Consider the following 26,972-nt stretch of genomic DNA (forward strand, 5'->3'; position numbering starts at 1 on the left):
AGGTTGGATATTAGGAAATACTTTTCCCCTAGGAGGGTGGTGAAGCACTGGAATGGGTTACCTAGGGAGGTGGTGGAATCTCCATCCTTAGAGGTTTTTAAGGCCCAGCTTGTCCAAGCCCTGGCTGGGATGATTTAGTTGGGGCTGGTCCTGCTTTGAGCAGGGGGCAGGACTAGACACCTCCTGGGGTCCCTTCCAACCCTCATCTGCTCTGACTCTATGCCCCTCCTTCCACCCAGAGCCGCCAGGCCCCAGGCCTGTGATCCGGCCTCGTCTGTATCTGGGCCGGCCCCACAGTGGTGTCTGCGAATGGCCCGGGCTGTGTGCCAAGGGTTGCCATGCCAATGGCACCTGGGCTGCCCGGCACTTTCCCGGGGGTTCGAGTGAGGCGCCAGTGTGAGAGTGAAGAGCCCGTCCCAGCAGCACCGAGGCCCCTGGCTTGGCAGAAGAGTGTGTCTCACCCAGCCGCTGGGTACCCAGCCAGGGCACGGTGGGGAGCCAGCCCCAGCTGGCCAGCGAGCCAGCGCCCTGACCCCACCACCACCTCCAGAAAGGCCCCGGCTGGCTGGGAGCAGGGCAGTGCCTGGGCACCTCTCGGGGCCCCAGATCAGCTCGGGGGAGTCTCAGACAGATCCTCTGAGGCCGATCTGCCACTCAAGGCTCCAGCCTTGAACATGCTCAGCCCCCCGGGCTCTTGCGTCGGGGGGGGCCCAGCCCCCGGGAGCCTGGCACCATCAGACAGTCACACTCTGTGCCTGACCCTGGCAGCTCAATATAGCAGCTGAGCGCTGGCCCGAAGCACCTGGCTGGCGTGGCCGGGGCTGAGTAACACGCTCCCTGCCAGCCGCAGAGTACACCGTGTGCTCGGCAGCGGGGACCAGCCAGACGACCCCGCAGCCCTCCGGAGAGGGGGAGGAGGTTGTGGGAGCCGTGTCCTGCGCCGGCAGGATCCCAGCACAGCCCACCGGGCAGCCTCTGCCCACATGGGGGGAGCCAGAGAGAAGCTGGACTCGCGCCAGCGCTTCACAGCCCAGCTGGCCTGGCCCAGCGAGGTCTGACCCACGGACCCCTCCTTGAGCCCCACTGGCTGGACAAGGACGGGCTGGGCTAGGAACCCCGAGCTGGGGGAGCAGCGGTGGACGTGTCTCATGCGAGGGGCTCAGGGTCCGTCCGGTGCTGGCTCTGGGGAGGAGCCTTGGAGCCCCATGACACCAGGCTGGGGTCCCCGCCCCCGGCCCGGGCAGTGACACAGCTGTGCCAGCGGGCAGCCCCCGAGGAAAGCGCCCCTCCCGTGCCCCCTGTGCGCTCCCAGCGGGGCCCCAGCCACCGCCAGGGCCTCATTCGTGGGGTTGGCTTTACGCTGACTTTGAAGGTGCCCATCCCCAGGGCGTCTGGGCCACTCTGGCCAGGGCTCACGCTTCCCATCTACTTCACCGGAGCAGGATCCTGGCCCAGGGCTTCTGGCAGCTGCCCCGAGGGCTGTCCCCCAGTGCAGGCTGGGCCAGACCCCTTTGGGGTCCCCGGAGGTGGGGCCTGCTCAGGCCAGGCCCTTGCTCTACCCCCCCCCGGCAGCGCGAGGCGACCCCCAGCACAGACCCAGGGCTCCATGGCTTTAGAAAGTTCTTTTACCAAGTGACAACATAGAACAACCACAAGGAGGGAGTGACCCCGAGCGAGCGAGTCGGGGGGACCAGCCGCGGTTCCAGCCGCCTGCCTCGACCGGAGGGAGAGCAGGTACGCAGGGCTGGGGGGCAGAACAGGAGCCGGCACCCAGGGCAACGGGGACAGCTCAGCCCCCTGCGAGCCAGGAGCAGTGGTTTGCAGACTGCATGCCCAGGGAGGGGGTTCCCAAGCCCCCACGAGGTCACCTTTCTCTTCAAAGCCACCGTGGCCCCCGTGAGCGTGCGAAGGCCACCCACCCGGCCTAGGGCCAGCACCCACGGCTTGCACAGCGGGGGCAGAGGACGGGGCTGGACTAACACCGACAGTGGAAGAAAGAAGGTTTGTAACCGGGGCCCTCAGGGGAAGAGGTGACAGCGAGAGACACATGCCGGGGTGGAGACGCCGAAACCTATGGATATAAACGTATCTATAGGGCTTGCCCTGGCCCTGGGCCCGTCCTCGAGGGATTCCCCCGTTGGCTCAACCCTGCCCGTGCAAGGAGCAGGAGGGGACAACCGGATTTTAAATATTGCCAGCTAAAAACAGTCGCCCAGCCTGGCCCGCTGCTTCAAGCACCACGTGACCTTCCTGGGTTTCCAATTTATTGCAAAGGATCACGCCGTGCGCCGGGGCAGAACAGGGACGCCGGCCGGGGGGGCTGGGTTCTGGGGGGTGGGGCGGGAAGTGCGGCCACTGGGTATTGGTCTCTGGCGCCCCCCTCGGGCCGACCTGGAGAGGCGCCCATGGGCGCTGGAGAAGGGAGTGGGGAGAAGCGGGGGCTTTGGTGAGGGTGCGGGTGGCCGTGGCCCAGCCGAGCAGAGGAGGCCTGGCAGAGGGGGGGTGGCAGGCTGGCGGCCGGTCTCCCTGCCCTGTCCCAGTCTGTGAGATAACAACGCCCCATGGCGGTGGCCACAGGGGGGCACCGGGCGACACGCAACGTGAACCCCCCTGCTCCCCGGCGGGGCACAGCTCTGGGTGCAGCGTGGGTCGCCGGGCTGTGACCCCGCTTAGCGCCGCAGATGGAGCCCATCAGCGTGGACTGGGAAAGATCCCGGGCTGGGGCTCCTTTTGGGATCCCAGCCCCCGATTTGCCCCATTCCAGCTGTGGGCTGGGATGTACAGGGGGCCCGTGGGGGCCGGGGCGCCACTGGAACAGGCTCCGTTTGGGGAGTCTATGGCAGGGAGCCCCTGTGCAACCCCCCTTCACTGGCCTGGTGCCAGGATCCGCAAGGGGAATGGGACCAGACCCAGGCCAGATTGGGGGGAGCAGGGATGGCTGGGGTGCTTCCCAGGGAGCCCCACACTTGCCCACTGTGGGGGGGGGGGTCTCTCTTCCCTGCCCCACAGATGCAGCGTCCCTAACCCTGAGCCCCTGAGCATGGTGAGGGCCAGTAACCTGGGGGCAGATGCTGCCATGGCGCGACTGACCAGGGGGTGTGTGTGGGGGGGGCAACCTCCAGGTGCTGGGGGGGCTGGAGCAAGGGTCTGCCTCCAGCCCACCCAGTCGCAGCAGGCCGGGCCGGGGGGGCTGTGTGCAGATCTGGCGTGCCTGCGTGGCATGGCCCGGGCGCCGCGCTGCTCAGGCTGGCACGGAGCTGGCGCAGGACCTCTTCAGGCAGGGGTACAGGAGCAAGACGGCTGCAGCGACTGCAAAGAGGATGACGGGCTTCAGCCCCCCAGCTGGGACCTGCGTGGGGCAGAGAGGGGGGAGGGGTCAGTGCTGCGCCCCACAGCCCAGCCCGCTTCCAGCGACAGCCATCCCCAGCCCCACCTGGGCACTCGCTGCTGCCCCCCTGGGGCGGCCAGGCCGGGGGGTGCCTGGAGCCCATGCCAACGCGTGCGCCCGGGGCCCAGTGGGGAGCCCAGCCGGGCAGCAGGGGCGGACCCATTTACCAGCCGCCACGCGGGGCTACTGGCGAGCTGCCAACGGCCTGGGGGCGGCTTTCCCGAGGGGGAGACGGGGCCCCTGGCTCTCACGCTCCCCCTCTCTGGGGGCTCTGGGATCAGACCCAGAGGGTCCCTGTCTCCCAGGGCAGCTCCCCCTAAGGCCAGGACTGCCCCCTCTCATTTCCCGCTGTGGCCCGAGTGATGGGATGCTGCCTCCTCCCCCAAGGCCAGCCCCTGGCCTAGCCCTTTGGTTCCCGGCCCTTGGGGGGGCCACGACCCAAACGCTGTCCCATGAGCCTTGGTGGGCAGAGAGGATTGTGGGATTGGAGTCCTGGGAAGGGGCCCTGGGGGATGCTGTGGGGAGGATGGGGGGATGGTGAGGGGTCTAGGGCATGCGGAGGGCTGGCTGCTTAGCACGGGGGGCACATGCTGGCTTCTCTGCCCACGGGGTGCTGGCAGTATCACAGCCCATCGAGGGCAGCTCTGACCGGCTCCTGGGCGGGCTGGCGGCTGGGACTGTGTGACCAAGAGGAGATATCCTTGGGGCTTTCTCTGCGTGCTGTGCGTGTGCCTCAGTTTCCCCACAGGTTACTCCTGTATGTCAGTGACGGGATCATGGCAGAGCACACTAGAGGGGGGAGGGGCCTTCCCCGGCCCCACGTCCGCAGACCTGGCCGGGACCCCCTGCCCCGGCCCCAGCAGCTGCAACAGGCCATGACCAAGAGGAGCGGCTGCCTAGCCGGGGAAGGAGACAAAGGCCTGGGAGGGGCTGGGGGAGGGGCTGGGGGTGGCTGGGGGAAGAGGCCAGTCCCCCGGGGGGGCCCGGCGGGGAGGGACCCCGAGAATGGGGCTCCGCGGGCGGCTGCTGCTGTAACTCCTAGTTACGCTGCTAGCAAAGTCCGTGTGCGCCGTGACCCCGAGAACTAACAGCCCCTGGCCCCCGGCTGGCCGGGAATCGCTGCTGACAGGGGGAGGGGGGCTCCCCGGAACCCATCCGGGGGCTGCCGCAGGGGGAGTCCAGGCGGAGCAGGGGCGCTGGACGCTGCGGGGCCGGGGGCAGGAGGCTGCAGCGCTGGGGTGGGGAGACCCGGGGGGCAGATGCCGAGCGCTAGTCCTGCCCGGCTGTGCCCGAGGGGCTCGAGGGCACCATCCCCGTGGGACTCCGTCACACGCTGCCTCTCTGGCGGTGGGCGGCGGGGCGGACGGAGGCCGGGGCAATGACGGACAGGGCTATGCCCGGTGCTGAGGGCTTCACCCCCCAGCCACTCAAATGTGCTGCCAGTGCACAGTGCCCCCTGCTGGCCACCTGGTTGGGGGGCAGCAGGGGAAGCGAGTGGGTTGCCCAGACCCCACACAGGGGCAGTGCCCGGGGCTCCGGCAGGGTCACCTGTTGCCCGCAGCAGTGGGGGCGAGGGGCCGCTTATCTGATCTTCGAGGCACGGGGGGGGGGGCGGTGCCTGTCTCTGGCACAGCCTGGGGCCAAGCCGGGCCAGGGGGAGGGAATCTAGGCATGGGGCCAGGGCGGGAGGGGCTGGCCGCTCATGGCTGTGCCCGGGAAGCCAGTGTCTCTGGGGCGGTGGAGAGCCGAGGGAGGATGAGGGGGAGACAGGAGGGTGCAGGGAGCAGGCAGGCACGTGCAGACACAGCAGCGGAGGGTGCAGGGAGCAGGCTGCTGGGCACAGAGCACGGTCCCAGGCCGGGCCGAGGGGACGGGGGGAACCAGTACCTGATTGGCATTAGGAAGAGGTCTCGGCCCACCAGCACCAGAGCAGAGCCACTAGAACAACCAGTCCTATGAGGGGGAGGGAGATCACGGGGGCCTCGGGGGCGGGCCGGCGCTATGGGGGAGCAGGGAATGGAATGGGGCGGCAGCCGCAGCCGGAGGGGGTGGGGGGATGGATGGAGATGAGAAGGGAGAGAAAAGAGAGATTAAATCGCAGGCAGCTTCCCCTCCTCTCGGGGTCTCCCCAGCCCTGCCCCAGCGGGCTATGGGGAGCCAGGCCCCACGGCCACAGAGACGGGGAGAGGGGCATCTGCTAGGGGGCTGAGCCAGAGGAGGGGAGTGGGGGCAGGACTGTGGGTCAGGCTGGGCTGCGGGGATGTCAACTCTGCCTGGGGCTCCCTGGCTGAGCGCCCTAGGCCCCGTCTGCACCAAGAGCGTCCAGCACATCCGGACGAGCCCCCGTTCAAACCGCCGCCGTCCGGGTCCAGGCAGCTCCTGTGCCCAGCAGGTGCCTCCCCCAGAACCGCGGTCACTGGCTGAGCGCCCCCCACGTCACCCTGCGCAGATCTCCCACTGGCTCCCTGCCCCAGGACTGCAGCCGGCTGGCGGAGCAGCACCCCGCCCAACACCGACCGGAACCGGCCTCAGAGGGTCCCGCCAAGAGCAGAATCTTTGGGAAAGCCGTCGGTGTCGCTGTGGTGATTGGTGGCCGGGTGACACAGATGCCCCAGCTCACCATGGCAATCACCCGCGAGGTGGCAGCGTGGCACAGCCATCGCCCACAAGCCGCTTCCTGGCAGTACGGCACAGCCATCCCGTGAGGCCCCCGGGCTGAGTTGTGGACCCTCCCGGGGCAGCGTGGCACAGCTGTCACCTGCAAGGCCCCTCTGTGGCAGAGCCATTACCCGTGATCCACCCTCCCCCATGGCAGCCTGGCACTGCCATCCCCCGCAACAGTCCCGGGGCAGTGCGGTACCCCCATAAGGCCACCCCACCCTCGTGGTACACCTACCCGGCCATCAGCGGGGACAGTGCCTTTGAGTCTCTGGATCTCCGCCCGGCACAGCCTCAGCTCCTCCTGCAGCTGCTGGCGTTCCTGCTGGATTTCCCGGTACTGCCGCTGCAGCTCCCGCAGCTCGTGCTGCATGTTGTCACACTGCGCGGGCAGAGAGAGGGGCGTGAGCCGCCGTCCGCCCAGCTGGGCCCCCGTGCAGCGGAGCCAGCTGGGGGGGAGCCCCTGGGGAGAGACACGCCCCCCCCCGCCCCGCAGGCCGGGCCCGCCAGGAGCTCGGCACCCAACGCCACATAGCGGGACGTGGCCCGAGAAGCCCCGGAAAAGTCGCTGGGTCTCGCTCTTCACAACGCGGCAAAAAATGTCACTAAACAACATTTGCACAGGATGCTCCAGAGAAGGCTAAAGAGCCGGGACCGAACATACGCTGCTTGGATACGCTGCAGACTGTCTCTAGACCCCACCGGCGCTTTGAGGCTTCGGCAGACAGCGCTGAAGGGCGTACCTGGCCATGTCTGGGAAGGACGCGCGTTCCAGGGCTGTGAATGAGGAAGGGTTTGACTCGCGCTCCTGGTGGCAGGATAACTGGGGCTCCGCTTGGAGTCCTTGGTGGTGGGGAGGGGGTGAAAAGCTGGATCTAATGGGGAGGGGGGAGCAGAAGGGGAGAGGATACAACTGCCCCTAGGGGGAAAAGTTAGGATCTTCTGCTTAGCGCCCGGGGCAGGCGCCCCTCCCTGGGCGAGGAGGTGCAGGACAAACCATTTGTCAACAGCTCTTTGAGCCTTCGGCCACTGAAACGACTGCTCCCAATCCGGGCGGCTTGTCCAGCCGGGCGAGTCCTTGGGACTCCGCTGCCCCTGCCCGTTGCTAGCTTCTGCGCTCGCCCTGCCGGGGCGGGAGGCAGCTCCAGGATGCTGAGCAGAAAGCAGCAGCCAGGCTGGCCGCCCGCTCTGGCTGGAGAGCCTGGCCAGCTGAGTGTGCTTTGTTACCACCGGCCGGCTCTAGTGGTGTTGCTCAGCAGGTAGGCGGCTGGCAGGGGGTTTCTGGCTGTCCTGGTAACACATGGCAGGGCTGGGGTCCCCCCTACTTCTTAACCTGGCATTTGGCTGCCCCTCCAGCCCTGGGGGCGCAGCCCAGAGTCCCTTATCCCCTGCAGGGATGAGCCAGCCCCAGCAGAGCAGACGTCGTCTTAAGACAAGGCTCCCGTGGAACTCATCCCATGCTGCCCAAGAGGGGAGTTTGGTCTCTCCACCCACAGCAAAGGTTATTCTTTGCACCGATCAAATCCCCTAAATCCAAGGACTCAGCTCCCAGCCAGCCAAGCCCCAGACCGGGCTGCGATTCTGGCTCTGAATTCTCTGAACGACACTGCGACTCTCGGCCTGCGCACCTTTTGTCTGCCCGGGGTTTCGTTGTCTGGGGAGGAAGGAGGTCAGGAGGGGGAATGGAACAGGTGGGATCTGCACATTTCTAGGCAACTCGAACGACAGCTCACCGGGAGCAAACATCCAGAGCATGAGACACAAAGGGGCCGTTGCTTCGGCATGAGATTCATTCAGGGAGAAAGGAAACGAAGCCTTTCCATTAAGGAGAGGGGAACTCCAATGTTACAAAGTGACGAATGTTAAGAACGGGGGGAAGGAAAGAGAATAAAAGGAGACGAAGAGAGCAAAAGGCTCGGCAATTTGGTGCTGTGGAAAGGGTGACTTGCACCACTTCCTCAGCCTCTTTCACCCTGCCTGAAAACACCGGTCTGCACTGCTGCTAATTACCAGCGTGTTCGCAGGGAGTCCCACGCCTAGAAGCAGCCTCGGGGGCACCCGTGTGAGCGAGCCGCTGAGCGGCGCTTGAATGAACTGCAGCGAGGGCGAGACAGATGAACGAACAGCTACATGGCCAGGGGTAAACCAGTTCCCAGCCCTCCCGCCACTGCAATCTGCAGACAAGGAGACGTTTGTGGAGGCGACTGATACTCTGCTAAAGCCGGCGCGCTTTGGAGACAGCAGCACGTGAGCCGGGGCTTGGTTTGACGCCAACGCGGCGTCGGCAGCGGGGCGGGATGGGTACCTTGCTCTGGGCCAGCTGCACCTTCTCCTCCTCACTCTGCAGCTTGAAGCGCAGGCTCAGCTCGCACTCCTCGTCCTGGCTGCGGGGCTCCTTCTTGCAGCCGGGGGAGCTGATGGCCCTTGTGTCGTCCACCGACTTGCCGGAGACGCTGCCGCTCAGGCGGGGGCTGCCGCGCCGGGGAGAGAGGGTCCGGCGCGCCGGGGGGTGGACCACGTCCGACTCCGTCGACTTGTGAGACTCTTCCGACTTGCTCCTGGATCTGGAACGAGAGCCCGCGGGCGCCCTGGGCAAAGATTGCAGAGCCGCTCCTGGCCCTGCCCGGCCCCTGGGGCCCAGCCAAGGGCAGAAGGCACCCGGCCCAGCGCGGCCCCGACCGGCCCAGCCAGGGGAGGTGACGCCCGGCCTAGCCCAGCTCCAACCGCCCGGCCAGGGGACTGCCCACTTGCCCGCAGATCCACCCCATGGACCGCACAGGGTCTGAGGCTGGGTCCCCCTGGCCTCCTTTGCGCTGCTGCCCCGCCCAGCTCCCTTACCTGTACTTCTGGGCCTCCAGGTTCTCCAGCTGGTGCATCATGACTTTGTTGCTCTCCTGCAGGGTCTGGTACTCCTCCGCCAGCTCCCGGTACCGCTCCCGCAGGGACAGCAGCTCCTCTGGAAACACACAGGCCTCAGCGGGGCACATGCCCCACAGCGGCCCCCGCCGCACAGGAGACCCACCCCCCCACTGGGCCCCTCACACACCCATCTCCCGGAAGACTCTCACCGCCACAGCACCCCCAACCCCTGCCTCACAGGAGACCCTCATCCCCACAGCGCCCCCCACGGCACCTCACAGCAGACCCCCACCCACACAGCACCCCCCCACCTCCCAGCAGACCCCCACCTCCACAGCTCCCTTGGGCTGCTTTCCAAGCGCCCAATCCATTCCTATGGTACCAGCCCGCGGCGTCCTGGGGCAGTGCCTGGCTCAGCCCTGGGGCTGGGGGGCTGGGGTCTCTCCCCATCACCTCCCTGCTGCTAGTTCCCACGCAGGCTGCACAGCTGGGAACCAGCAGCTGGGAGCAGCATCCATCTGGGTGAAGAGGACACAGGGGCTGTGCCAAGGGAGAGGGGGCAGCAGCATGCACCCCCCCCACCCCCAAGCTCTGTGCTGACAGACAGGAGAGCCCCCCATTCTGGGCTACCCATCCTGCCCCTGCAGCACAGCGCCCCCCGGTGCCAGGCCGGAGCATTGCAGACAGCACAGAGTGCGAGGGGAGCGTGCCCCCAGCTGAGCCCCCGCCCCCTGCGGCACAGCACCCTCTGGTGCCAGGCCGGAGCATTGCAGTCAGCACTGAGTGCGAGGGGCACGAGCCCCCCGCTGAGCAGGGATCCCAGCTGCGGCACCTTGGAGCTTGGCCACCTCGTCAGCGAGGCCCTCGGCCCCGGCCTGGCTGCCGCTCTTCATCATGATCTCGGCCCGCAGCGTGGTGGTCTCCATCTCGTACTCGTCGCGGACCTGCTGGACGCGCTGCAGCTCGGCCCGCAGCCGGCACAGCTGCTCCTGCAGCGCGGCGATCTCGTTCTCGTGGATGGCCGCTACCTCCTCCGCCTCCAGCTGCAGGTTGTGGATTTCTTCATTGGCTTCCTGCAGCTCCCGCTCCACCTGCTCCAGCTCCGACGCCTTCGTCTCCTGCAGGACGCCGAACTCGTCCTTCAGCGTGCGCATCTGAGCTGCACGGAGGAGGCGGGGGACGGAAGGAGGTGAGACCCTCACGCCAGATCATCATTACTGCCCCCTTCGCCCTGCCCAGTGTCACAGGGAGGGGCGCCTTCGAGAGCCTGAATGAGCCTAAAGCAGCGTCCAGCCTGCATGCGCTAGGATCACTTCGCCCACCACTGCAATGCAGCCACCTCTGGGGTGGGAGGTGGCAGCTGCTTCACAGCCCACAGCCCTATGCATGGCAGTTTGGGACAGGAAGTGAGGCATAATCACATATCCGGTTGAATCTCTGGGCAGGGGAGCCAGGGAGGCAGGATGGAAAACGGGAATGATGTGCCCCTCCCAGTCCGCACAGAACAGCTGGGCTGCCCTCACCCCAGGGTGCCTTTCCCCACCCACAGCCTTCCATCCTGACACCATCTGCTGGCTTCCACGGGGCAGGGGGAGCGATGCCTGGGGAGCACTGGCCGGGGGGTGTCCAGCAGTGAGGGAAGTGGGTGGTATGGGGAGCACAAGCCGGAGGCAGGCAGTGGGGGGGGCCCTGGGGGAGCTGCAGGGGGGGATGGATATAGGCAGGGCAGGCTGTGGAGGCAAGGTGTGGGGGGGGTGTGGAGCTGGGGGGGCCCCAAGCGTGATGGTGGTGAGGGAACTGTGGGGCAGCGGGCGGGTCCGCTGGGGACACGTGTTTGGGAGGGGGGGAGAGGGTGCGTGTAGGAGGAAAGAGAGCCACGGTGGGTGCCGGCGTGAAGGGGGGGCTCTGGGGGATTGGGGGGCACTGGGGGGGCAGGGAGTGCTCCCTGGACGGGTGACCCTGGGTTTGGGTGCCAGGTAGGGGTCCCCGAGGAGGGGTTGCCAAGGAGGGTTCGCTGGTGGGGGGATTCCCAGGGCAGGGGTTGCTGGGCAGGAGAGTCCTGCGGGCTCTGGGAAGGGTGATCTTTGGGGGGAAGGTGGCTCCTAGGGGGTCTCCAGGGCTGGTTGCCAGGTGGGGGATCCCCCGGGGGCAGTTTCCGGGCGGGGGATCCCCAAGGGCGGTTGCTGGGCAAGGGGCCGCAGGGGCAGTTGCCAGGCAGGGCAGCCATGGGGGTGGGACACTCAGGGGGCAGTTGTTGGGTGGGAAGGTCGCTGGGGGGTGGTGGCTGGGTGGGGGTCCCTGGGGCAGTTGCCAGGCGGGGGATCCCCGAGGCGGTTGCCGGGCGGTGGGTCCCTGGGAGGGGCCACTGGGGGGGACCTAGGAGAGCAATTGCTGGGCACAGGGGAACCCGGGGGGGGCAGTTGCTGGGCAGGGGGGGGGTTGCTGGGGAGTGGTTGCTGGGCAGATCCCTGGGGGTGCTGGGCCCTTGGGGCAGTTGCCAGGGCTTGGGTTCTCTGTGGGGGGCAGTTGCCGGGCAGGATCCCAGGGGGGGGTTGCCAGGCGGGGTTGCTGGGGGGCGGTTGCCAGGCAGGGTTGCCGGGGGGGCGGTTGCTGGGCGTGGTCCCGGGGGGCGGTTACACTCACTGCCCACGGAGGTGGAGGGCGTGAGCTCCATGGCCACCCGTGTCCCCTGGCTCCAGGCCGGGCCGGCCCCTGCGTGCAGCCCGGGGGACCCCGCGCGGCTCCGGCTCCGGCTCGCGCCCTCTGCTGGCCGGGCCCAGTCCAGCACCGCACCGCACGGACCCCCTGGTTACGGGCCCGGCACGGCCCCCGTGGGCAATTGACCTGGGCACGGGACTGGGGCACTGTCTGTGGCTGCCTGCAGAGGCTGAGGCGTTCACACCCCATAACTGGCTGGGGGGATTGGAAGCCCAGCCGATTTGGGGTCAATGCCCTGGCTCCTGCCGGTCTGCCCTGAGGTCGAGACTCGTGCTCCTGAGTCACCGCGGGCAGCGTTACGTTTTAACACGGCCAAATGCAAAGCCACACAGCGGGGAACGCACACCACAGGCCATCCTGACAGGGTGGGGATGTGACAACGGGGGGGTTTTCTGTCGTGTTTTTACGACCCGTTGGCACAGGCCATAGGACTGCTCTGAATTCATGCCGGCCGCACCAAAAGCAGATCTGTTAGAAAAACATCCGATCTTGATGTAAAAATGGCCAGTGATGGAGAATCCGCCACGACCCTGGGTCAGTTGTTCCAAGGTTTCCCTACGCCTTATTTCCAGCCTGAATCTGCCTAGCTTCAACTTCCAGCCATTGGATCGCAGCACACGTTTCTATGCCAGACTGGAGAGTCCATTAGCTCCTATTTCTTCCCCCTCGAGGTGCTTATAGCCGGTGATCAAGTCCCCCCTCGACCTTCTCTTTGCTAAGCTGGACGCACTGAGCTCCTTGAATCTATCGCTGACCCAGACCACAAGAAGGGCGAAAGCTCGTGCCTTTCACCGACGGAAGCTGGTCCAATAACAGATATTACCTCGCCCACCTTGCCTCTTCTAGCACCATAAGGCGGGTTTTCTAATCCTTTGATCATTCTCTGGCCTCTTCTCTGACCCCTCTCCGATTTCTCAATATCCCTCTGGGACTGTGGGCTCCAGACCAGGAGGCAGGATTTGCACCAGTGCCAAACACTGACATAATTTAACCTCCCCGCGCCTAGTTCTGCATCCAAGGGTCGCATTAACCCTGCATCACCCTGTACCAGGGTGGCTTGCTGCTTAAAGGCAGGAGGGCCTGGGGCTGGCAGAATTAAAGAGACACCCCTGGACCGGATCGGGCGATTCCGGTAAACGGCAGCAGGTGACCGGAGCGAAGGGTCGAAATAAGACAGGTTTCTGTAGGGAAGATCCTGAGGACCAGGGGCTTTGGACGCCACAGCCAGGATCTGGAGCCTGCCAGAGCTGGCAAGGAAGGCCTGGGGCAGGGTGAATTGGAGACCGCTGGGGTGGGCGTGCTCCAGCCGAAAGACCCGAGATACGGGGTTTCCCAAGCTTGGGGGGGACCTGACGTGAGGCTCACATCAGGGGACCATTCTGGGGCTCTGAGTTTCGTTCTGGAGCTCGATTTAGGTGAATGCCCCCGGAGCCCTGCGAAGGGCTGGTGGATGGACAAGAAAACCCCTGGGAGTTTGTTGAGAAGCCCTTGGTGGGGGGAATTAGCAGGGCACCGCAGAGCCACCCCAGGCCAGGAGCGGGGCCCTGGAGGCAGGCCCTGCAGCTGCATCAGCCTGCGGGGGGGGGGGGGGTGGACGGGGACAGGATGCTGGGCCAGCCCTTCGTGACACACAGGGGGTGTGGGGCACAGGAGGCTCTGAGAGCCCATCGTGAAGGGCCGACCTGGCGCCCCATCTGAGCCAGCGCCGGGCTGTGGGGCTGGTGCGGCGGGTAAGTGCGGGGGGGAGGGCACGCAGGGCTGGCCCTTCGTGACGGGTGGAGGGGGCAGGAAGCTGAGGGGCGGCTGCTCCCGCTTCCGCTCCTGTGCCCCCCCCCCCCCAGCACGTCGTGAACCCCCACCCAAGACAGTGCCAGGCTGTGGGGCTGCTAGAGTGGGGGTAAGTGCAGGGAGGGGGGCCATGCGCAGGGCCGGCCCTCCGCAACAGGTGGGGGTTGGAGGGCGCAGGAGGCTCTGAGAGGCACCCCTTGGCGCCTCTCCCCACCCCGCACGTCCTGAAGGGCCGGCCCAGCCCCCCTCCCCAGGCTGGGGGGTGAGGCCGCCCCCATCTGAGCCGGCGCTGGGCTGCGGGGCTGCAGTGGGGGAGGTGGACACCGCGCACTGGGTAAGTGCAGGGAGTGGGGGGCGGTGGAGCAAAGCCTGCATTTGTGCCCCCCACACCTTATGCCCCCCTCCCTGCAGGTACAGACCCCTTCTCCCCAAGGCAGCCAGGAAGTGGTGCCAGGACCCCTCCTGCCCTACGCTGGGGAGAGGGGGGCATGAGGTGGGGGAGGTGCAAATGTAGGCTTGGCCCCCGGGCACCAGAGACCCTCCGTATGGCACTGAGACTTGGATTTCACAACAGCTCCCGGCAAGGAGTTCCACAGGTTAACCGTGGGTTTTGTGTGAAGAAATACTTCCTTGTGTTCATTTAAACCTGCTGCCTATTCACTTCATTGGGTGACCCCTAGTTCCTGTGTTATGAGAAGGGGTAAATAACACCTCCTCATTCCCTTTCTCTACACGCTCATGATTTTATAGACCCCTATCATATCCCCCTTAGTCGTCTCTTTTCCAAGCTGAAAAGTCCCCGTCTTATTAATCTTGTCTCATACGGCAGTTGTGGGACTTACACCTCAAAAAATAGCTATACTGGAATTGGAACAGGTACATTAAAGGGTAACTAAAATGATTAGGGGTAAAGAGCAGCTTCCATGTGAGTGATGGAGTGGGAATTATCTGTGGTGTTTTGTCTAAATACTGTGGGTGCCTCGGTTTCCCCTATGTGCTGCATGAGTAAGTAGGTGGGAAAAGGTTGTTGGAGGCAGTGAAGTCAAGGTGCTTAGCCTAGTGAAAGAGCGGGACCCTGAGGGGGCTGACACACTGAAGGGGTGCGTGCCAGAGCTGTTCCAGATCACCGGCCCCGTGGATCTGTGACAACGCCTCCCTTTGAAGCGTCAGGTGCCGGCCACTCTGGGAGACAGGGCCAGGCGATAGGGGCCATAGGTGATGGGTGCAGCAGGGGGGGGGGATGCTGGGCTGGACGGACCGTCCCCTTCCCCAGGAAGCAAGGGCCTGAAGTAAGAGAGGCTGGCACCCACATACCCGCTTGCCCGTGCCCCGCTGGGGGTTACCTTGGAGCCTCTGGATCTGTTTGGTGAAGATCTCGGCCTGCTGGGCGCTGGCCAGTCGCTCGTCCTCCAACAAGCCTGAAGCAGTGAGCGCAAGGTCAGCAGGGAGCGCGCAGAGCCCCTGCTCCTCCCCGTGCCCCGCGATGCTGACGGGAGGGATGCAGCGGCAGGCCCTAGGGGCGTCAGCAAGCCGTACCCCGGGGCACAGAAAGGACGTGCTGCGGGGACCTAGGCCCAGCTGAGCGGGAGGGTCACCCCCAGCCACCCCATGAGTGCCTGCTGGAGAGAGGCGGAGGGGACATGAGGAGGCCAAGGACAGCTGTAGCTCTGATCCCCTCGCTGGAGGGGCTGGGAGCCCGGCAGGGACCCCAGCCTGCCCAAGGGCAGGGGAGAGCACATGGCACCGACGGAGCCGTGCACAGGAACCTGTGCAAGCACGAGCCCCCCGTACCCCACGGTGCTCACGAGAGCGTGAAATACGGCCTGGTGCCTCCTGGCATGATGCCCCTGGTGCCCCACACACAGGCACCGCACCATGCCACGGCCCGTGGCGAGCTGACGCCCAGCGCACACACCCGAGTCACCTTCCCGCGCCCTCCTGCTCCCACGACTCCGCGTGGCCCCGGAGCGGCGCGCGCCGCCCTTACCCTGCAGCTCCAGCGAGTCGTCCTCATGCTTCGCCGCCAGCTCCCGCGTCTCCTCCAGCTCCTCCAGCAGCTGCAGCACCTGGGCCCTCAGGTCTTCGACCTCTGGGTCCGTCAGGTCCAGCTCTTCCTCGTCCGCTTCCAGGGAGCCCACGCCCTCTGCATCCTCCTCATCCTCCTCTTCCTCCCCTGGGTCCGGGGCATCGCCGTCACCTGCTGAGGATCTCTGCATGAGCTGCCTGCCGCTGGCCTCCAGCCTCTGGCAATCCAGGCTCGGTGCCCTCCCCCGGGCCACAGCTTGGCTGAAGGTGCAGCCTGTGCCTCCTGTCCCAGGGAGCCAGGCCATGCCCCTGATATGCCCTGCCCAGGCATGCCCCGCACACGCCACCCACTGGCCCCACATGATGGCAACGGGCCGAACTTTTGGAGCCAGCTGGCTATCGAGTTGGGGCACCCTCCTGGTGCCGAGACATGAGATTCAAGCTGCCGGGGGATGGGAAGGGGAGAGGCACCCCAAGGTCCACCGGGAGCTGACCCCAGGGGCCTGGGAGAAATGGCTCAGCTGGAGGCAGAAGTGGGGCGGGGGGGGGACTTTCCCGAACCGCTTGTTAAAATTCTGCCCCCCTGGTGATGGGGGGAGGCTGTGCTGGTGTCATGGACACTGCTGGAGTTCCCCCTCCTAAATGCTGCTAACCACTCCCATGCCAGGCACCGTGCACCCCTGGCAACGGGCAGGCATTTCCCAGGGGCGTGGGGTCCCCCGCACAGTCGCCCGTCTTCCACCCCCCCATGCCCCAAGCGTACACCATGGCCCCGCCTTCCAGGACACTCCAGTCTCTTCCCCATTCGGTTTCCTGGTCCACAAGCCACAGGGCCCAGCCCAGGCCCTTGCTACCCTACGGGCTCATCCCCCAGCAGCGGCGAGGGGGGCGAGGCCGTGGGGCAGGGGCAAAGGGCTGGGCTCCCCCTCTCAGTCACGCCCCACCAGACACACCCAGGCATCAAGGGCAAAGGGCAGCTTTTTCTTGGCCTGGTCCCCATTCTGCCCGTAACGCAGGCTGCGGCAGCACCCCACTCCCAGCGGCGGCAGGGCGGGGGGCGTCAGCTGATGGTGGGGAAAAATGAAACACGCTGGGCCCAGCGCTCTGACTCCGGCCCGCTCGTTGGCCAGTCGAAAGCCCCTTTGCCCCCCCTGAAACGGGGGATACTGCTAACTGCCCAGGCAAGCGCCTTGGCCTGCCGCTCATCACCATGATATCTGGGCACCTTCCACATAAAATCGATAGCACCAGCCAAGTCCTTAGTGGGCTTCGGGGAATCTCTGGCGCTTTTCCCTCGGCGGGTGGGGTGGGTCTAATCTCTGCTTGGGGGTGGCTGCAACTAGCTAGTTTACGTACGTAGACCTGGGAAACCCAAGCTACTGCAGCGGCAAGATTACAGAGGTTGGCACCGATCCTGCAAATGCGCGCGCAGGTGAATAACTTTCCACCCGTCAATAACCCCCGGGGGACCAGTTACTCACAGGTGGCATGTAAGATCAGGCCTCGTTCACGCAGAGCGTCGGGACAGCCCAGAGTGAAGGCTCTCCGAGCAGCACGCAGCTCACCCGCACGGCCGACCCAGGGCAGATTCTCCTCTAGTTTACACTGGCATCAGTCTGGATTAACTCCACTGACATCAGCAGCATTGCGTCAGGGTTAAAGCAATGTGAGAGGAGAATCAAAGCCACCACCGAGATTACTAACGTGCTAGGGACACGTAGCAGCCTGAGCTGAACGGACAAGGTTATGGACAAAGTTTTAACTGGCCAGTATATGAAATAGTAGGTCCGTGATGTTACACTAGGGATGGAGTCGGCCCAGTACATACACTGGGAATGAGTTATTGTTGTGGTATTCCTGCCTCACTGTGTTTTAAAGAGATGACTGGGGGGTGGGGGGGATAGGACAGAGGTCTATAAAATCACGACTGGGTGTGGAGAAAGTTATTTACCCCTTCACATAATACACGAACCAGGGGTCACCCAATGAAATGAATAGGCAGCGGGTTTAAAACAAACGAAAGGAAGTATTTCTTCACACAACTCAGTGGAACTCCTTGCCAGAGGATGTTGTGATATCCAGAAGTATAATTGGGTTCAAAGAAGGATTAAATAAGTTCCTGGAGGATAAGTCCATGAATGGCTGCTAGCCAAGATAATCAGAGATGCAAGCCTGTGCTCTTGGAGTCCCTAGCTTCTGACTACCAGAAGCTGGGACTGGATGACAGGGGAGGGATCACACGATAATTCCCTGTTCTGTTCATTCCCTCTGCAGCACCTGGCACCGGCCACTGTCAGAAGACGGGACACTGGGCTAGGTGGACCATTGCTCTGATCCAGTATGGCCGTTCTTATGTTCTTAAAGCGACAGTGTCAGATTAAAACCTTTTTTTTTTTAATTAGGGGACAGATTTTCAAAGACACAAGGGAATGACATGCCCATGACACAGAGGCCGATGGGAGCTGGGGCATTTGCCTCCCACTGGTGCCTTTGAGAATCCCTTCTGAGATAATGGAACCTGTCTGTTCTTCCAGCCCTGTTTCCTTCCCCCTCAATTGTTTATTTTCTGTGCTTTGGTCCTCTTGGGAAATGAAACCAGGCGAGCCTGGGTCAATTCTCAGGGCCAGGTTACAGACTCCGCAGGAGAAAGTTGGTGTTCTTTAAAAATCTGTTCAAACTGGAACTAAAAGAACAAGAACCAGGAATAAACCCAGAGAACGGGTTCTCTTGGTCCCACAGCTGCTCGAAGCCTCTATTTAGAAAACCTAGATTTGGGGCAGATTTGACGGTCCCTTTAAATTTACAGAATTCTCTCCCTCCATTCAGCTGAGCAGGGCGACTGGTTTTTATTTGGATGGCCCTGTAGGAAGAGACTGAGACGATATCTCTGTTACCCCAAGGGTGGGGGCAGCCCTTTGCTAAACAAGCGAAGGGTATTTGTAAAGCGTGGACAGGTGCCCACTTTGATTATTTACGATAAAGAGGCTGGGTGGGGAGTTGCTTCTCCCCCCGCCCCGAAAAATAAGTTGTTTCTTCTGCCTGCTTTGACTGGACAAACTGTAGGAGGTCTTTGGGAGATGCAGGTGGTTGGCGGGGGGGTTTGAAACCAGTCTTGCTCCCCTAGGGGGCCCACAGCACAGCCCGTGACCCGGCCCTACAAGGACAGCGCTCACCTGCATCTGTCCCAAGATTCACAACTCGTATCATTTTGGGAAGGGGTTTCAGTAACGTCTCCCCTATAGCAGGTGGGTGACTTCAGCCAAAATGCCACGCCTGCACTGAGCCGCTGCTCAATGACGTGCTAGAGGGTCTGCATCTCAACTGTCACCGATACTGGAACGAGCCGGCGGGATGTCCGCGTCAGGACGGCGCAACCATGTGTCATATGCACTATACTGCTAGCAGCGAGTGGAGAGTCTCCTTTAGCTCTGCAGCCGATGCATTTGGAGCAGGAGGAGCTGGGCGCAATCTCTGCGGCTGCTGGAGAGCTCTGGGAGTCCATGGGGGCCCTGGAGTCATTGCAATAATTTTTCTACCTGCACATTTCATACATTGGAACAGCAGCCAATACACCAGTCCCTGCCCCGCACACGCTTCCCGCAGACGGACCCGAGGTCCCATCACTTCTCCCCCCAAGGACCTCTGATTAGCAATGTAGGCTGTGGGCAGGAGGGGTGCGCAGCCCCCCAATGCTGTGACAGCCCATCCCCCTTTACAGTGACTCTCCCTTTGTTAGCCGAGAAAGGAGGGGGCCAGCCGGCTCCTATTCTGACCCAGTCTCCTTGGCAAGCTCCATCCCAGAGAGTTTCCCAGCTCTGCCTCGGAGAGCAGGATCTTGTGGCAGCCCTAGGAGATAGGCAGCCTGGGGCTCTGCTACTGACTCTCTCTGTGACCCTGGGCAAGTCCTTTCACCATCCCATGCCTCAGTTTCCCCCTCTGTAAAATGGGGATAAGGATCCTGAGCCGCCTGCCATGGGGGGCTGGGAGGATGAACTCCTTAAAGTGCGAAGGAAGAGAAGGGAGTAGTCAGTGAAAACCAGTGTCACGAGCAATGCCGGGGCTCAGTCCCTGTTCGGTCCATCAGAGGGACATTCGGTGTCTCTCCAACGCGCTCCTTGAAGCCAGGCCTCTGAGTGCTGTTAGGTGCGGGAGCGGGACTGGCTGGCTCTCCAGACCCTGTTCTGGCTCTTTCCCCTTCTCTGCCCCTGGCTTCTGAGTGAAATGAAGCCCCTGCCACAGAAGAGAAGACAAACCATGGCACGCATACGGCATTTGCAGCCACCAGCTCCATCATGCTAGCTCTTCTCCCGCCCTGGGTCTGTCTGGTCTATTTCCAGTGTCAGCTCTTCAGGGCAGGGACTCCGCATTTGTCCAGCGCCTAGCATGCCGGGGCCCGATCTCAGGTGGTCTCTAGGCACTGCCATAATAAACGGGGGGGGGAACCATAGATTTGGGGAGAGGGGGCCCCTCTCCTCTTTGAAAGGCAAAGTGAGACTGCAAGGTTGGCTTGGCCGGCGCTGGGTGACAGGCCCAGCCCTGAGCTATGGATCCCTTCCGCAACGAGAGAGAGAGAAAATAAAAGGAACGAGCGCATCGCTTCTTTTTCCCCTGTGAAATCTCTGGCCTGCCCTGCCCGGAGGACCTGGGCACTGATGATAACCCCAGCACGAAATGCCTGGCACTAGATTTCGAAGCACGTCCCACAGGAGGTCAGGGTAGGCAGCTCCTTCTGAGAGATCACAGAGACACCGCGTGGGGAACTGACGTACCAAAGACAGGACCCAGAGCTCCTGGTTCCCAGTGCAGTGCTCTGTGCTCCAGGGCACATGGCTGCCCCATGGCCCCGGGGGAGAGGGTCTATCACCTCGCGATCCAGGTCCTCCTGACACCTGGCCAGGCCCCTCAGCAATGAGGCGGTGGCTGTGCACAGATTCTGTACCCGTTTGACTGTGCCACGGGGGAGGGAGGGGATTTTTCACCAGGTTAGTTACAGCCCCTCTCGCAGACCTAGTTACACCAGCATAAAGGTGCTCACACGGGCATAGCTTAGCCCCTTCCGGGAGAGGAACATACTTCACCAGCAGGAGCAGTCTTGTGCCAGCGTCGCTGTGTCCACACAGCCTCACTGCGTCCACACCGGTGCGGGTGATACTGGAGTGACTGCACCAGCCTCGCTGCGTCCACACCGGGCGGGTGATACTGGAGTGACTGCACCAGCCTCGCTGCGTCCACACCGGGCGGGTGATACCGGAATGACTGCACCAGTGTTGCTGCGTCCACACCAGGCGGGTGATACCGGTGTGACTGCACCAGCCTCGCTGCGTCCACACCAGGTGGGTGATACCGGTGTGACTGCACCAGCCTCACTGCGTCCACACCAGGCGGGTGATACCGGTGTGACTGCACCGGCCTCGCTGTGTGCACACCGGGCAGGTGATACCGGTGTGACTGCACCAGCGTCGCTATGTCCACACCGGGCGGGTGATACCGGAGTGACTGCACCAGTGTCGCTGCATCCACACCGGGCGGGTGATACCGGAGTGACTGCACCAGTGTCGCTGTGTCCACACCGGGCGGGTGATACTGGAGTGACTGCACCAGCGTCGCTATGTCCATACCGGGCAGGTGATACCGGTGTGACTGCACCGGCCTCGCTGTGTGCACATTACGTGGTTAGAGCAGTACCACCACGTCTGTGTTTAGACAAGGCCCCAGGGGCAGTTCGGAGCCTGTGGGTCTGCCTTCACCCTCTGCGGTTGAGCTCAAAGCCTCTCTCTAGAGATTCCAGCATCTTGCCCCTTCCTGAACCCGGCTCCCCATCACCGCCCCCCAAACCCCGTCGCCTCGGCCTCTGCCAACTGTCAGGCAGTCTGCGAAGCAGCTGGCAGGCCTGGATGTGAGAGCTGGCCTGTCTCAGGGTGGCCTCGCTGGGGGTGCTTCCAGCTGGAGATGAGACCCAAGTGGTCCGAAAAAGCAGCTGTTCTTAGAGGGAGAATGTCCCCCGTTGAGCGAGTCGGAGCTGGGAGCAGCCCGCCCCCCCCCTCCCCTCCCCCCCCGGGCTGACTGGAATCTAGGAGAGGTTTCTGGCATCTCGCTCACATATTTCATCCCTCAGTATCCCAGTTACCCCTTGCACCAACCCTCCCCACTGAAATGCAGCCACCTCTGAGGGGGAAGGTGGCAGCTGTTAGAAGAGCCGGAAAGCCACACGGCACCCGCAGTGCAGGGTAAGATGTTAAGGCAACTCCCGTATCAGGGAAATGGCCGGAGAGGGTATTTAGGGAGGTGGAAAGGAAAGCCCGGTTGGATGTCTGCTAGGAGACTGGGAGAATAGCCTGACCTGGGGGAATGGCCATGGGGTCTCGGGTGACTCCAGACAGCCGGGCCCTTGTTTTTATGTCTCGTGGCACCTCCAGCAGCTGTGCTGAGGCAGTGGGGCGAGCAGAGACTGAGCGGGGAGAGCATCCCGTCTGGTTCCCCGATCCTCTGTCCGCCCCATTGCCGTCCCGCGTGCTGGGCCCGCCCCACTCCTGCACAGCAAATATTCACAAATGTGGGGCCCACGGCCTGGATCAGGGCAAACAACGAGACCTCCTGCCCCCAGCCAAGGCCTGTGTTGGGCTTGTCGCCCCACAGCGAGAGGAGAATGGAGATCGATGGGTCCAAATCGGCGTGTGGGAAACGAGGCCTGACGGGGACCCAATAAAGCAGGGCTGGGCCTTCAAGAGAGAGACTTTGCAGGCAGGGATCACGATGCTGGCAAGCTTTTCCCAGCGTGCGCCACCGCCTGGGCCCCCATGGCGATGCCCACTGGGCCGGCATTGTCTTGAGACGTCCTGACGAAGCCAGGCCAGAGGGGAGGGACTTCCTCCGGCTTCAACTTAGTCCTGAACCGCACCTGGAACGTGGGTCCCCCCTCGACACCCTCCTTTGCCTCTCCTTGTCCCTCTCCACCGCGTCTCTCCTCCTTCCTCCCTCTCTCCTTCGGGCCCCTGCGTGATACGAGTCCGGCCACGCCGTGAGCAGCCCGCCGCTGGCCCAAGCGCGCCAGGTCCCCGCGGGCGGATCAGGGCCTGGGAGCCAGAAGCTGCGTTTTCTCTTGGCTGGTCTTTTCTCTCCCATGCGGGTGAGTTGGTCTCTTTCGTCTCCCAGCAAGGCGGATGGGGTGTGCACAGCTGCAGCAGTGACCGACGGGTTTCCTGCTTTTCTGGATCTCTCGGTGGTGCCCTGGGCCGAGGTTTCTGCACTGGGAACCCCCCGTCACGCTGGACTGTTTAGCGCCGGACGGGGACTGGGTCACGTGCAGCCATCGACCCGCCGGGTCCATTTATTCCATCCAGATGAACGACCTGCCTCGCTCCTAACCCCCCCCTCGCCCCACTTGACTGCAGCCACCTGCATTTGCCCAGCTCTCCCCTCTGACTCCTGGCCCAGCTCTGCTCACAGCCTGGGGGGGCCTGACTCCACGCCGAGCCGAGCTGCAGAGCAGATGACCAGCCCGTCTGCAGCATAGATCAACCGAGGATCCCAAAGCGCTCTACAGTCAGGGCTGGGCACAGAAATCGGGGCTCTGAGGGCAGTGCCCGCGCAGCGGCAGCCTTCGGTGCCAACCCGCGGCTTTGGGTAGAATAACCGGGCCGCCGAAGTATTTCGACTCGCAGCCGCTGCCGCTGTGCCTCGTGGGAGTCGTAGTCCCAGTGCCCCTGCTGGGCTTCCAGCTGGGCTTCATTTCCCATGATGCACTGCCACCCCTCCCCATGCAGGGTGACCCTGGTGCATCATGGGGGATGTGGTCCAACCAGGGAGCGTGGCCCACGGAGGAGAACGGGAGCACAAGACCCCTGTACCGCGACTCCCATGGGGCACTGCAGTGGCACGGCCACAGTCAAATGTTTCGGATTTTGATTCTTCACCAAAAACCTGCAATTTTCTATGGGGGAAAAAAAAACCCAAAACCATTTTCCAGCCCGCTCCGTTTACAAACCTGAAGGAATTAAGCCTCACAACCCGCCCCCCTCGCACGTGAACTAACAAGCTAGCTGATGTGTGTGGGGGCCACCATCACCCTCTGCTGGAGGGAATCGGAACTGCTCGATTGTGTGTCACAGGCCCTATACTGCTAACAGCCAAGAGGGAGTCGCCGTGCGCTCTGATGCTGCTGCTGCCATAACAGCTGGTGAATGGCCACCGGCACCTGGGCAGGGGATCGGAGCCACCAAGCACCACCGTGACTGGCTGAAGGGCCCATGGCGCACAGCAGAGCTGGGGATAGAACCCAGGGGTCCTGAGACTCTGCCCCCAGCGTTAACCTAGAAGCCAGGCTCCCTCGCCGTGGAAGCTGGGCCTGGGACAGGGGAAAGTAATGCATCTCGTTGTGTGCCCAAGAGGCCAGTTTGACAGCCGGGACTGTGGGGGGAAGAGGGGTTTGTCTGTGACCCATTCGGCCCCCAGCCTCTCTACAGAGGCTGACCTGCACCCTCCATTTGCTGTTCCAGTCCTGGGTGCCCCACCCAGCTCTGCCCCCCCAGTTCCACCCGGCCCCCTCCGACCCAGCGTTATTTCGGTCCTGGGCCACCCAAACCCGGGCTGGGCAGAGCCAGGCAGAGGCACCAGGGACCGAGTCGGGCCCATGCAGGGTGGGGGGGACGGACGGACGGAGGGGTCAGGCTGTAACTGAGACGTGCGTGGCCCATCCCCGCGGACGGGGCTCGCCCTGTGATGCTGCCATCCGGCCCAGGCCTGCCAGCGGGTCCCGCTGGGGGGCACCGAGCTCCCAGCACCCACAGCTCAGGCCAGACCCCACGGGGGAACCGGGGGGGGGGACGACGACGAAGCCTCGTGTGACACCAGGTTTGGGCTCTGGGGAGTCCAGGCAGGCGGGGGAGGGGAGAAAGGGGGAGGGGCAGGTCTCCGAGCTCCTTCATTCGTCCCCTCCCCCACCCCTCACCTCTTTGCCATTTTTAACACTGACCTATTTTTAGCACCGCAGGGGGGGGTGTCCCCAGTGGGGGCAGCTGTCAATCACGCTCCTGTTCCCATGACAACCGACATCAGCTGCTGGAGCTGGCAGGACTATCAATCCCCCCCCCCCCCCTCACAGTGCAACAGCTCGGCTTCCCCCCCCCCCCCCCGCCCGGCCCCTGGGGGCATCCAAACAGCTCAACACATGGAGCAGCTGATAGACCTGGGCTGAGGGGCAGCCCCTCCCTCACTAACCCAGCCCTAGCTTCCCCCCACCCCCTGGGTCGCCCCCCAGCTCTGCCAGTGCCCCTCTGACCCGCAGCCCCCTGCCAGCCCAGCCCTGGGTCCAAGCTCTGCCAGTGCCCCTCAATCCTGATCGGCAGCCCCTTCCCCCCCCCCCGGCCCCGCTGCCCCTTCCTCAGCGGAGGCTCTTCCCCCTCGACAGACACAGCGAAGGGTTTCACAGGGGCAAAGCGATGCCCTGTGAGATGCCCTGTGACGGAGGGGGCGGTGGGAGCGGGGGACCGGACGGGAGGGGACAGCGACCGTAGCAGAAGAAGGGGAGAGGAGGCGGGCACACGCAGGTGCCCAGCCCGGGCCAGGCGGCGCTGTGAGCCGGGAGATTTTCCCGGGTGATGCTGTGGAATCGACAGCTGGGTTAAAAACCAGCCGATCCCCAGGCCTGGCGGGGGCAAAGGACCCGTGCCCGGCCAAGTGCCACCTGCCCGCGTTGGCAGGCAGCTGGGTGCGATGGGTACCCCCACCAGCCAACCCGGGGGAGCACGGACTCTGAAACCTAACGAGGGCAGGTCCGCAAACAACCTGCGGCTCACCGTGGGGCAAGTGGGTGGGGCTTGTGTTGTGGGTGGGGCTTGGGAGACTCCCGCCCCTCTCCCTTATTTTTTTTCCAAGCTGACCCCTGGTGCAGAGCTGCTGCCCAGCAAGAGAGGGACATGATGGCAGCAAATCAGGCCGGGGCCATGCCCCCCATCATACACAGGCCCCATGCACCAGTGGGAATGGGCAGCTCAGACCCCACGCTGACCCCAGCCAGGATGGTGCAGTCAAAGGGCCATTCTGCCGTCCCCCCCACCCCCGTCCCCTGCTGGCCTATGGCAACACAGATGGGGTGTAAGCTCAGGGACTCACCCCCAATCTGCCCCCCTCCCAACACACACGCCTCGGGGGTTCTGTCCTCAGTGCCGGGAGGGGAGTGGTATCTAGTGATTAGAGCAGGGGTCTGGACTCCTGGCTTCTATCCCAGCTCTGGGAGGGGAGTGGTGTCTAGTGGTGAAAGCAGAGGCTGGAGGGCCAGGACGCCTGGGTTCCAGTCCTGTCACTGGTGCTTCTCATCCTTCCTTTGGGGAGGGCGGAGCTCCCTGGGGCATCCCTGAGGTCCAGGGAGCGCCCACGTTCCTTACATCCCCGGCTCCCGCGCCGTTCCAGAGGGGGAGCACGTCCAACCCAACTGCCTCGCTGCCTGTCCAGCCTGAGGAACCCACCGTGCCGCCACCACAGCCGAGGGGCACCCGGCCTCCACCCTGGGGAGCCAGAATTAGAACTCGCGTCCCTTGGCTCCAAGCAGCTGGGCTGCTCCAAGGAGAGCTCCCTTAGCCCGCGTTGGCAGGGGGACCCGTAGCCCCTCGGAGCCGCAGAGCCCTCCACTGACAATGCCACGCCGCGGTGCCCCTCGGTGCCCATCCCCATGTGGGCAGGGCAGCCCCATCCAGACGGCGCTTTGTGCCAGGCAGTCCCGCCCCCGCTCCCAGCCGGGCACCCCCAGGTCACCGCAGCCCAGCCCCCACTCCCAGCCGGGCACCCCCGGGTCACCGCAGCCCAGCCCCCGCTCCCAGCCGGGCACCCCCGGGTCACCGCAGCCCAGCCCCCGCTCCCAGCCGGGCACCCCTGGTCCTGCCGCTCACTCCCCTGGCCCTGCATGGGGGAAGTAACGCACCCCTGGGTGCTTGGGGGGCTAGAGGAGGCTGGGTAGGGGTTGGGGTGCCGGGGGGGGGAGGGGAAGCCCGGCATGGGGAGGAACCAGAGATGTGGGGGGCGTGTCTGGGAGGGGAAGGAGAAATACGGGGGAAGTCGGGGGTGGGAATGGAGAGATGCAGGGGGCCCCAGGGGGATGGAGAGATGCGGGGGGGAGGCAGGGGGATGGAGAGATGCGGGGAGGTGCCGGGGGGGGGGTGGAGAGATGCGGGGGGGGGGGCCAGGAGGAAGGAGAGATGCAGGGGGCGGGGTGGGCAGGGGGATGGAGAGATGCGGTGGGGCGGGAGGAGCCGGGGGGGGGAATGAAGAGATGCGGGGGGGCGGGGAGTCTCGGGGGGGAAGGAGAGATGCGGGGGGTCCGGGGGGGGGGGTGCAGCCCCACTGACCTGCGCGATCCTGCCCCCGGCCCGGCCGCTGCGCCATGGCCGCTGCCCGAGTCCCGAGCGGCTGCGGATCCGGGGCGGGGCGGGGGGAGCCGCGGGGAGGGCGGGGCAGGCCCCCCCTTTTGGGGGCGGGGTCCCCGCAGACGAGCCTGCTGCGGGGCGGGGGGGGGCGCCCCGGGGACGGGAGCCGGCTCCAGGAG

General features: G+C 64.3%; 1 protein-coding gene across 3 annotated transcripts; it reads right to left on the reverse strand.

Annotated features, from left to right (window-relative positions):
* Positions 1–1,611: 1,611 nt before the first annotated feature.
* CCDC136 (coiled-coil domain containing 136) lies at positions 1,612–26,972 on the reverse strand. Of its 3 annotated transcripts, XM_067534871.1 has the most exons (9): positions 26,776–26,972; positions 15,399–15,611; positions 14,755–14,829; positions 9,738–10,064; positions 8,885–9,002; positions 8,352–8,610; positions 6,285–6,428; positions 5,276–5,387; positions 1,612–3,349 (listed from the first exon to the last, which is right to left on the reverse strand). In XM_067534871.1, exons 1-8 carry the CDS (start codon positions 26,810–26,812, stop codon positions 5,286–5,288), a joined length of 1,275 nt encoding a protein of 424 aa, XP_067390972.1. In that variant the 5' UTR covers positions 26,813–26,972; the 3' UTR covers positions 1,612–3,349; positions 5,276–5,285. The 3 variants fall into 3 exon arrangements, with proteins under 3 accessions (XP_067390972.1, XP_067390971.1, XP_067390970.1); XM_067534870.1 differs by lacking the exon at positions 5,276–5,387 and having other exon boundaries at positions 15,399–15,608; XM_067534869.1 differs by lacking the exon at positions 5,276–5,387.

The sequence above is a fragment of the Emydura macquarii genome, unplaced genomic scaffold, assembly GCF_026122565.2.
Source record: "Emydura macquarii macquarii isolate MOO-44397 ecotype Brisbane River unplaced genomic scaffold, CSIRO-AGI_Emac_v2 contig_3470, whole genome shotgun sequence".
Classification (NCBI taxonomy): domain Eukaryota; kingdom Metazoa; phylum Chordata; order Testudines; family Chelidae; genus Emydura; species Emydura macquarii.